Raw genomic sequence first — 11,263 nt, 5'->3', positions numbered from 1 at the left:
CCCCCCCACACCACCCCCCCTCCCCCTCCCACACCACTGTCCGTGACCCCGTCCTGTTTGCACTGACAGTCTGTCATTTACGTCATACTCAGAACCTCTTTTGAAAGTATTGCCAGTGGGAATATTTCATTACAAAGTGGTTCTCTTCCCAGGTTCCAGATGGTTTGTGTGGGGTCGGGGAGGGGGGGGGTGTGGGGGGGGCAGAATGCTATTTTTCCTGTTGGGAGGTGTCACCGGATGGCGATCCTGTCTCCCTCTCCCAATTGTTTTCTGTCTCATGCGGTTTTCCATTTTTCTTTCAGTGCTGTGAGACCAGACTACACAATGAGTTCGTCCAGCGATGAAGGCAGCCGGACGCCTACGGTACATCTCTCATTCCCGTTATGTGCGCCATCTAACCCCTCCTGGGCCAGCTCCAGACACTCCCTTCCGTGCAGATCTCGTCCTGAACGAGAGACCTTCCACTGGGCCCCATCCTCCTGCTCACTCGGGGAGGTGGGAGCGTAGTATTATTGTCACTGGACTAGTAAACCAGAGACTCAGAGTAATACTCCTGGGACCCAGGTTCACATCCTGCCACTGCAGATGGTGAAATTCAAATTCAATAAAAACGAATCTGGAATTAAAAAGAAGTGTAATGTTGACAATGATGACAACCATTGTCGATTGTTGTAAAAACCCATCTTTGTGGGACAGGGTATCAAGTATAAAAGCTACAGTTGTACATACTGTGTCTAATTCTGGTCACAGCACTACCAGAAGGACGTGGAGGCTTTGGAGAGAGTACAGAAAAGGTTTACCAGGATGCTGCCTGGTGTGGAGGGTATTAGCTATGAGGCGAGATTGAATAAACTGGGATTGTTCTCCCTAGCGAGAGACGGAGGCTGAGGGGCGACCTGATAGAAGTTTATCAAATTATTCGGGGTATAGATAGGGTGAACAGTTGGAGGCTTTTTCCCAGGGCGCAAATGAGAATGACAAGGGGCCGCAAGATCGAGGGGGGGGGAGAAAGGTTCAGTGGAGATGTGCGGGGGGGAGGTTTTTACACAGAGGGTGGTGGTGGCCTGGAATGCGCTGCCAAGAGAGGTGGTTGAGGCAGATAGATCAGCGACCGTTTAAGACTTATCTGGATTGGCACATGAACAGACGGGGTATAGAAGGTTGGTTGGTCAGATCGGACACGTGACTGGCGGAGGGTCGAAGGGCCTCACCCCTGATGCTGGGATGATTGTCAGCGTATCGGATGTTTATTTGTTAAAGCCAGCTTTTTGTTTGAAGTCTGGGAAGGCAAATAAACTCTCTCAGGAAACCTTGCAAAAGTCATTTACTGCACAGAAGGGGGCCGTTCGGCCCATTGGGTCCATACCAGCTCCCTGTGGAGATCTCCAATGCAGTGGTAGTAATATTACTGCATCACCTTGATCGAAGCAGAGCTCAGTAAAGGGTTCTTCTCTGTATCATGGCTGCTGGGGGATATTTTAATGTTAATCTGTTGCTGTGGCCCTCGTTAATTAGCCCTTCTGCTCGGCCTTCCAGCTGGTTATAATCTGGTGTGAGCCGTACCTACTGCACACTGACAACCCTCCAAAGAGAGCTTGGTGCTGAGGCTGGGGTGGGGGGGGGGGGGGCGGGGGGTAACAGCAAGAGTGGAACCCTCAAATCTTTTTAATAAATTACAGTACCCGATTCTTTTTTTTAAATTAAGGGGCACTTTAGCTTCGCCAATCCACCTGAACTGTACATAGAAAAATAGAATTTACAGTGCAGAAGGAGGCCATTCGGCCCTTCGAGTCTGCACCGGCCCTTGGAAAGAGCACCCTACCCAAGCCCACACCTCTACCCTATCCTCCTAAACCCCACCTAACCTTTTTTTGGACACTAAGGGCAATTGATCATGGCCAATCCACCTAACCTGCACATCTTTGGACTGTGGGAGGAAACCGGAGCACCCGGAGGAAACCCACGCAGACACGGGGAGAACGTGCAGACTCCGCACAGACAGTGACCCAAGCCGGGAATCGAACCCGGAAGCTGTGAAGCCACTGTGCTACTGTGCCGCCCAACTGGGTTGTGGGGGTTGAGACCCACGCAGACATGGAGAGAATGTGCAAACTCCACACGGACGGTGACCAGGGGCCGGGATCGAACCCGGGCCCTCAGCGCCGTGAGGCAGTAGTGCTAACCACAGCGCCACCTAACTCGAATCTTATTGGTTGAACCTAATGTCACCTTCCAACCCTCTTCCTGAATTATACTTCACGTCTCATCGAATTTTCCAAGTATTTGCAAACTTGATTTATACTTCTTTGGCATGACGACGCAGGGCGGTAAGTAAAACGCCCAAGATCTGTAAGATTGCAGTGAAACTTATAGCGAGGGCATTCACGCCTGCACAGGAGATTGTTGGACCCTACGGAGGCGAAAGGTTCCTGCTGAGTAACTGAATCCTTGTCTCCCACAGCCCCAGGATGCAAGTGGCCCCAGGAAGGATGGGAGCGCTCTACAAAGGAACATGAAGCAAGGTACGAGGTGAACCTTGATGACGGGGAAAAGTGACTAGATTGATGGGCGGGAGGGGAAAGGGGGGCAGTGGGATCATCAGAGCTGAGCTGCAGGCGTGAGGTGAACACTAGCTGGCACTAACAGTCGGGTTGTTAAGAGACTGGTACACGGCAGAGAGGTGAAATCTCTGTGCAGAGGGAGGGGGGCGTTCGCTCAGATTCACTTTTCAAGCGCGCAGTTTCCATTAATCCCCGTTTGCAAGTGCGATTTATCAAATTAAATACAGCCCCTTGTTTTGACAGCTATGTTCTTTTTATCACAGTGCGTATCACATGGGCATCGATAGAGCTATGTTTTGTTTGCATGTTTTGGAAGGAAGATTTGTTTCTTTCCGCTTCATTACTTCTCGATTTCTGCTGATCCCACGTTCTTGGGGTCACTTGCCAGCTCCAGAACTTGGCAGAATAGGTTCTGAAACTTTGCTTCGAGTTCTGATTCTGAGTTCTGATTCACTGACTGTTCGTTCAAAAGATTAATGAGCCTTTCAATGGTATCGGGAGAGACGTACAGCCACGTTTCCCCTTGTGGTTGACTGGATGAATAGACAGTATTACCTTTTTTTAACCTATTGTAAATATGGCAGTCAGTGAGTTTGCCCTCCTTTTCTTTAGGTATCGATATTATATTGCTCAGAGTCGCCAGGTTTTGATGATGGGCCATCAAAATGCTAATGGGTTGGGGGTTTCCATACCATCTGGATTCCTCACTCACAAATATACATTCAGCCTCTGAGCCAGCCTGAATCTCGCATTGTCCATTTTTCCTGCTCTGCTTTATGACCTTCCCTGACAAGGTTGCATTTTGACTAGTGGTTGAATCACTTGCACCTCGTTGACCAGACTTTGTGCACCCAGAGGGCAGTGGTAGTTTGGAATTCGCTGCTTGAAAGGGAAGGTGGAGGCCGAGACCCTCAGAACGTTTCAGAAGCATTTAGAGGTGCACTTGCAATGCCAGGGCTGTGGGCCAAGTGCTAGGAAATGGGATTAGAATAGTGGTGGTTTTGACCAGCACAGATACGATGGGCTGAACGGCCTTTTCGGTGGACCTTAGCTTCCAGGCAGGAGGGGATGAAAATAATGTGGGGAGGAGATGGGGCTGACGGCTCACACCGGTGACTATGTAGCACCTCTCGTGTCTTAGTACTTTGGAATTCTTCCTGGAAGATGGCACCTCTGACCATGCAGGGCACCCATAGGATTTACACTCCCAGCCTCCGGAGTGGAAATGAAACCCACAACCTTTGGACCAATGAGTTTTACCGGGATGGGGATGATATACATTACAGCACAGTTTCTGCAGCACAGTTTCTGAAGCCCACCTTTGCAGAAAAGGTGTTACTTATGCACAATCCTTTGTACAACGGTCACATTTTCTGCTGTTAGATGCCGCCCTTGGTTAGGGCACCATGGTTTCAAGTGTTTATTTTGTTTTCTTTACTCATTCGGGGGGGGGGTTTGCTGGCAAGACTGCCAATTGTTGCCCATCCCTAATTGCCCTTGAACCGATTGGTTTGGCTACTCCGTTTCAGGAGGCACGTGTGGGATCTGGAGTCACGTGTAGGCCAGACCGGGTAAGGACGGCAGATTTCCTTCCCTGAAGGAGTGTTCATGAATGTTTAGGGCAATCGATCGTGGTTTCACGGTCACTGGTTACCCAGACTAGCTTTGCATTCTGGATTTTATTAATTGAACTTAAATTACTTCACACCGCTGGTGGTGGGAATTGAACCAGTGTTTCCCCCAGAGTCCTGTGGGTTAATAGCTCAGTGACATTGCCACGAGGAGGGGAGACCGGATTCAGGATTGCCACACTTTGGGAAGCGCGGTGGCGCAGTGGTTATCGCTTGTGCCTCACGGCGCTGAGGTCCCAGGTTCGATCCCGGCCCTGGGTGAGAATTAAAAGGGATGTTAAGTTGCAATTTATAAAAAAAAATACATTTAGAGTGCCCAATTCATTTTTTCCAATTAAGGGGCAATTTAGTGTGGCCAATCCACCTAGCCTGCACATTTGGGTTGTGGGGGCGAAACCCACACAAACAGGGGGAGAATGTGCAAACTCCACACGGACAGTGACCCAGAGCCAGGATTGAACCTGAGACCTCGGTGCTGTGAGGCAAGCAGGCTAACCCACGGCGCCACCGTGCTGCCCTATTAGATTGCAATGTTAACCAATCACCCCTCACCAGCCAAAGGTGTTTTCCAGTCCATCCCCCATCGCTGTTGTTGTTTGATCTGTGTGCAGTTTTTTGTCACTTTGTTTAAAACAATTCACTTTTTTTTTCAGAATCCGATTGCCTGGTTCGATTCGCCTTGTCTGGCACCGAGAATCACTACCAGGCCTGTCAGGTTGGATGCCTGTAAATCCTACTTTGCTTTGTCCTTGCTCAACATTTGGGCCTGGGCTGCCTGCGCTAAATGTTCCCGAATTCTGAGCTTTCCGGCGGGTTTAACTCCCGAATGAATCGTTGGCACATTTGGACTCGACGCACTGACAGCAGAAATGTTGCTGGATTTGTCCAGACACCCTCTGTCCATTGTGTCTGTGCCGGCTGAGAAATGGGCCGCTCACAGCCTGACCCTGCTTTCCAGCGTTTGGCTCGTCACCCCTGAAGGTCGCGGCGCTTGAGGGGTGCATCCATCTCTGAAATAAGTTGTATACCAATAAGGTGGTTCAGTGATTAGTATTGCTGCGTCACAGCGCCAGGGACCCGGATTCAATTCCATCTTGGGTCACTGTCCGTGCAGAGTCTGCACGTTCGCCCCGTGTCTGCGTGGGTTTCCTCCGGGTGCTCCGGTTTCCTCCCACAGTCCAAAGTGAGCAGGTTAGGTGGATTGGCCGTGATCAATTGCCCTTCGTGTCCAAAGATGTGCAGGTTAGGTGGGGTTACGGGGAAAGGGCGGAGAAGTGGGCCTAGGTAGGGAGCTCTGTCAGCGGGTCAGTGCAGAATCGAGTGGCTGAATGGCCTCAAACATTGGGATTCTTTGAGCAGGAGGAGGCCACTCGGCCCATCTGAGCCTGCTCTGCCTGTGCCCCCGGGTCTGTGGCACCTCGCTGGGCCCCCGGGTCTGTGGCACCTCGCCGAGCCCTGTGCCCCCGGGTCTGTGGCACCTCGCCGAGCCCTGTGCCCCCGGGTCTGTGGCACCTCGCCGAGCCCTGGGCCCCCGGGTCTGTGGCACCTCGCCGAGCCCTGTGCCCCCGGGTCTGTAACGCCTCGCCGAGCCCTGTGCCCCCGGGTCTGTAACGCCTCGCCGAGCCTTGGGCCCCCGGGTCTGTGGCACCTCGCCGAGCCCTGCGCCCCCGAGCCCTGCGCCCCCGGGCGCGTGATGCCCCCCCCCCCCGAGCCCTGGGCCCTGTGGCGCCCTGCCGAGCCCTGTGGCGCCCCGCCGAGCCCTGTGGCGCCCCCCCGAGCCCTGGGCCCATGGCGCCCCGCCGAGCCCTGTGGCGCCCCGCCGAGCCCTGTGGCGCCCCGCCGAGCCCTCTGGGGCGCCCCGCCGAGCCCTGTGGCGCCCCGCCGAGCCCTGTGGCGCCCCGCCGAGCCCTGTGGCGCCCCGCCGAGCCCTCTGGGGCGCCCCGCCGAGCCCTGTGGTGCCCCGCCGGGCCCTGTGGCGCCCCGCCGAGCCCTGTGGCGCCCCGCCGGGCCCTGCGCCCCCGAAATGATTGGCCAGTAAGTGTTTGATGAATCATAGCTTGGCGTGCTCATGAAAGGAAAATAAGTATAAAACCCCTGATTGAAATATTGTTCAATTTGTGTCTCCGCAGATGAAAAGTTCTAGAAGCAAGAAGTTGACAGACTGTAACCCGTGGGGGGAAAGCAAACTGCTGCCAGGCAGCTACACCGATGAATTTGGTCCCAAGAATGGGAAAGTCCTCCGGAACAAATACACCAACAGGAAGTGTGGAACGCCGAGCTTCCAGCGAAGGGAGTTCACTTTCAGTGTGTGTGGCGACCCGGATAACATCCAGTATGTGTTCACCGCCGATCCGACTGACACCTTGCTCTGGGCCTTGAGTACGTCCTGTGACTTTGAGGAGAAGGTGAAAAGCGACAACACCATCCTTGCCTACGGGGAGGGCTCGCTGAAAGGTTTAGTCAACCTGGACATCCTCTGCTGCTACCTGCCGCAGTACTCCCACTTCCGCCTGCTGTTCCTGCGGAGCCAGAGTCGCAGCGAAGGGGGCGGCGAGCGAGCTCTGCCCCCCGAACCCCCGCGCAACAAGAGCCACGTTCTCTTCTACGTGGAGCCGAGCGGCCGGATGGCGGGCAACACGGCCCAGCGGATCGTGCTGGCCGACCGGATAGCCCAGGGACAGACCAAGCTGTGTGTCCTGGGCTTCGAGGGCGAGACCATCCGGGAGGCGCTGGCCAACGACGGCCGCTTCGACCCCAAGATCGAGGACGACACCCACAAGCTGCTGGAGAAGGTGGACCCACCCCGCAAGATCCAGTTCAACAACGGGGTGGACGCGCTGCACGGCCGCAGCTTTCAGATCGAGATGAGCGGCCCCAGGAAGAAGGCCTGTGACGACGGCAGGAGCCCCAAGCCGAGGACAAGCAAGTCGGCCGAGTTAGCAGGGCAGCCGACCAGGAAGGACACGGACGGGAAGGGCTTCGAGGCTGGCCGTAACCTGCTGCCCAAGTGGCACCTGGAAGTCCGGCGGGCCTCCCTGTCGAAATTCAAGCAGTCGGTTTCCAGGAACGCCGAGCTGGCCAAAGTGTCAGAGAGGCAGTACCTGAACCGGCTCCACCAAGAAGCACTGTCGTCCGTGCCGGCCAGGGCTTTCCGCTGCATCTCCGACCGCCTGTCCAGCGTGGGCTGCATCGCCTGGAAGTCGCCGAGCGCTCAGGGCAGCGGCACCTGCTTCGTCCTGCGCGACCGCTACGTGCTCACCTGCTACCACGTGGTGGAGATGATCGCGGAGAGCGCCGCCGCCGTTGGCAGCTGGCCCGCCCTCATCCGCGACCGCGCCGAGGTCTTCTTTGGCTACGAGGAGGAGGCCCAGCGAGGTCAGCCGCTGAGGTTGGTGGCCTGGCTGGAGATTTACGACCAAGCGCTTGACTATGCCATCCTGGAGCTGGAGAGCGCCCCCGGAGCCCCGGGGCTGTTGGAATGCTGCGCCAACCTGCCGAGAATGGGGAGCCTGTATATCGCCGGCCACCCTGAAGGCGACAAGAAGAAAATCTGCGCTTGCTCGGTGGTAGCTGGTGACGAGAGCGCAGCTGGCAACGCCGTGCAACCTCTGGAAAGCTTGCGATCCGCGATCGCCAGGGAAGACACTGACGATTGTACGCACGACACGGTCTTGATCGCGAGTCAAGCTTTCAATAGACTGAAACACTCCAATGCGATCACGTACAAAACCGAATTTCACTACGGTGCAGCGGGATCGCCAATATTTGACGCGGAGGGTTCCCTCGTTGCTTTGCACTGTGGCGGCGAGACCTACAAGAAAAATAAAGACCCGGAGAAGTTCTACGTTGAACTCGGACGACCCGTCTCGCTCATCCTCCACGACATCATCAGCAAGAATGACGGCGATACGACAGAAAAGACGAAACAAATCATTGTTGCGCTGCAAAACTCTCTGAAGTGAGACAGCCCCCCCCCCGGCCGGAGAACAGATTGGGGAGAAGGCGCAGTGTAAAGGAAAGGTAAAGTGGGACGGAGCTGCCTCCTGGCTGAAAACTTTAATGTCCAATGAATGGAAGAAGGTACAGCTGAACCTCTGCTTTAGGAGGGGGCCCCCACCTGAAAAAGCTAACCCATTGGTTCCGTAGTGACCAGCAGCCACTAGCTTGCATGTGTTTTATAGGGGTGCTGTTAACTGGCCACGGGCGAAATACTCTGCCACTTATTCAGCCAGGGCACACCGTACATTTACCCGAGCGACTGGAATCATTACAGGGTTCTGTGTTGGGGGGGAAAAGTATTAAAGGGTGATTTTTTTTTTTTTAAATGTAAGGCTTTGCTCCCAAGTGTGGGAGCCCAAGTATTAGGCAGAAGTTAGGGAAACGGTCAACAGAGAGCCTCGTTGAGGAGGATGTCTTTGACTTAGTCCAACAGCATCTGACTTACCCAAAATCGGCGTGGGGTAAATCTGTAATCCTTGTTTCCGTAACATCTCCCACCCTCGACCACATAGCCGTTCGTGAGAGCCCAGGTGGGTGGGGAGGTGTGTCTGAGGTTACTGGTGATCACGGCCAAAGCCCCTTCCTTTCCTTGGCCCGTTTTCTGACTCTGGAGGTTGGGGGAACGAGGGTTCTGGCTGAATTTACCTCCGCCCCAGCTCGGGGGCTTGGGCTGATTCTTGGGCCCAAGGCTCCAACCTGGGTCAGAGACCCGAGGGGTTCGAGCTGCAACCTTTGACCCATGTGACACGTTGAGCTATCACTTCCTGGAGAGCTCTGACCTTTGACCCATGTGACACGTTGAGCTATCACTTCCTGGAGAGCTCTGACCTTTGACCCATGTGACATGTTGAGCCTTCCAGTCAGATTTCTAAAAATTCGCCCAATGTACCAAATGAATGATTTCCAAATGAAATGGTGTATGGTGGGCTGGACGTGGGATTTTGTTTGGGTTGCTAAGTGATTGCTGCATTTCCAGATTTTAGGTAGTCTTTGATATATTCCACTGCGTCCAATTTCAAAAGTCCAAACTTGACTGGTTTGTGTCTCATTTCAAAACATCTTTTTTTTCATTCTTGTACATTCTCCCCGTGTTCTCGCGCCCACTACCTAAAGATGTGCAGGGTAGGAGAATTGGCCACTCTAAATCTCCCCTTAATTGGGGGGGGGGAAAATAATCGTGAACTATAAATTAAAAAATCAAAACTCTTCATTGGAGTCAAATTGAAACAAGATTTTGAATTGTCTCCAGCCAACGTCAGCCGGTTGGAAACATTACTTACTTTCCCAGGAGTTCTCCCACCTTGCCCTAATCTCCAGGGAAATGAGCCCTGCTGGGGTGGGTTGGCACATACGGAGACAACTTGGCCAGCAATTCAGCAAATACCGAAGACAAATAACCGATTAGTTGGATGGATTTGCGTGCACATCAGTTAATATCCCTTTGGAGGGTTCTAATTTTCGTAAACCTGAGTTGTGACATAGCTCTGAGAATGGCCACAGGGCCTTAACCCCCCCCCACCCCGGCCTTCGCAAGCCGTCCCTTTGATCACGTCTTATTTGTACTGTATCCGCTGCAGTGAAATATCTCCAGTTGGGTTTGTGTCGAAGAAAGATTGAAATATGGAAACGGTTCTAATTCAATGATATCTCAACAATATTTTGCTTTCCTCTTGTGCATTTGTTCCATGTTGTGCCAAACTCCAATGGGGGCGTTCCACTCTTATCATTTACCCGTCAATACGAGAGGAAGACTTTCCATTGGTGTGCGAGAGTGTAAACATTTATTCTATGATTTACCGACAGGTTATAGAAGAAACTACTCGCACCATTTTTTTTTTTTGTCATAGCTGCTCTCTCACCCCCCGCAGATGCTCTGTGATTATTTTTTTGATTTTTTTAATTGTTTTTTAATCTCACCCGGCTTATAAATTCCTGCTAAAAAGCGGCTGGCCTGGCTGTGTTTAGATATAAAAGGCTCTTTGCTGGTTCTCTGCCCGTTGCTCGTGCGTCTGCCAGGACTCTGAAGGTTGGCGAGTCGCGTGACCACTCGGGGGTGGCATCACAGCCTGGTGATGGCGTGTGTGTGTGTGTGGACCTGCTCAATGAGGTCAATGGAACACGATTTGGAGTGGGGAGCCACCATCAACTATAGATGTGGCAACTCCGAGCATGTGTAGGCGGTCGTACCCAATTCCTTTTATCCAATGAAGGGGCAATTTAGCCTGGCCAATCCACCTACCCTGCGCATCCTTTTGGGTTGTGGGGCCGAAACCCACGCAGACACGGGGAGAATGCGCAAACTCCACACGGACAGACCCAGAGCCGGGATCAAACCTGGGAACCACTGTGCCACCATGGTGCCCTGCCGGTCAGGCACTTGGCCTATTCTGACCTGCACCACATCGGTTTGTATGCTTATCCATTACCCGTTGATTCTTGTTTTGTTTTGAGTGCTCCATCAAGGTCACAAAGAATGTTGCTGCTTCCTGTACATCAAAATGTATTACAATTAGCAAGCGCTTGACACAATATTAACGCAGGGGATTGGAATATTAGCTGATATAGTAAACAATTTAAGGGCAGCACGGTGGCGCAGTGGGTTAGCCCTGCTGCCTCACGGCGCCGAGGTCCCAGGTTCGAACCTGGCTCTGGGTCACTGTCTGTGTGGAGTTTGCGCATTCTCCCCGTGTTTGCGTGGGTTTCGCCCCAGCAATCCAAAGATGTGCGGGCTAGGTGGATTGGCCTCGCTAAATTGCCCCTTGATTGGAAAAACTGAATTGGGAACTCTAAATTTATAAAAAGGGGGAGAAAAAAGATAGTAAACAACTATAACTCCTGGCCAGTTTTCCCGTGTGGATGTTATCCACGTGTATTCCTTTGTGACTGCCGGCGGGCAGGCTATCTGACTGTGAGCATCACGGCGAGCTCCAACCCGTCCTCGCGTGGCTTCGGCACGGGTACACACTGCCAAATGTGTGTACTGTACCGTGTGTGGCAGGGGGATGGGAGGGTGGGTGGGTTGTTGAATATTGGCCGCCGAATGAAAATCTGGTTGCTTGAAAATTTATTTTT

The 11,263-nt window shown here is 53.2% G+C and overlaps 1 protein-coding gene across 1 annotated transcript; it reads left to right on the top strand.

Annotated features, from left to right (window-relative positions):
• The first annotated feature begins 129 nt into the window (after positions 1-129).
• On the top strand, positions 130-10,886 carry LOC119975931 (serine protease FAM111A-like). Its single transcript, XM_038815893.1, has 5 exons — positions 130-162; positions 303-363; positions 2,462-2,522; positions 4,846-4,907; positions 6,322-10,886. The coding sequence occupies exons 2-5, from the start codon at positions 325-327 to the stop codon at positions 8,152-8,154; spliced, it is 1,995 nt and encodes a 664-aa protein (XP_038671821.1). The 5' UTR covers positions 130-162; positions 303-324; the 3' UTR covers positions 8,155-10,886.
• Positions 10,887-11,263: the final 377 nt, after the last annotated feature.

The sequence above is a fragment of the Scyliorhinus canicula genome, chromosome 13, assembly GCF_902713615.1.
Source record: "Scyliorhinus canicula chromosome 13, sScyCan1.1, whole genome shotgun sequence".
Lineage (NCBI taxonomy): Eukaryota > Metazoa > Chordata > Chondrichthyes > Carcharhiniformes > Scyliorhinidae > Scyliorhinus > Scyliorhinus canicula.
This window is presented reverse-complemented; position numbering and strand designations above follow the sequence as displayed.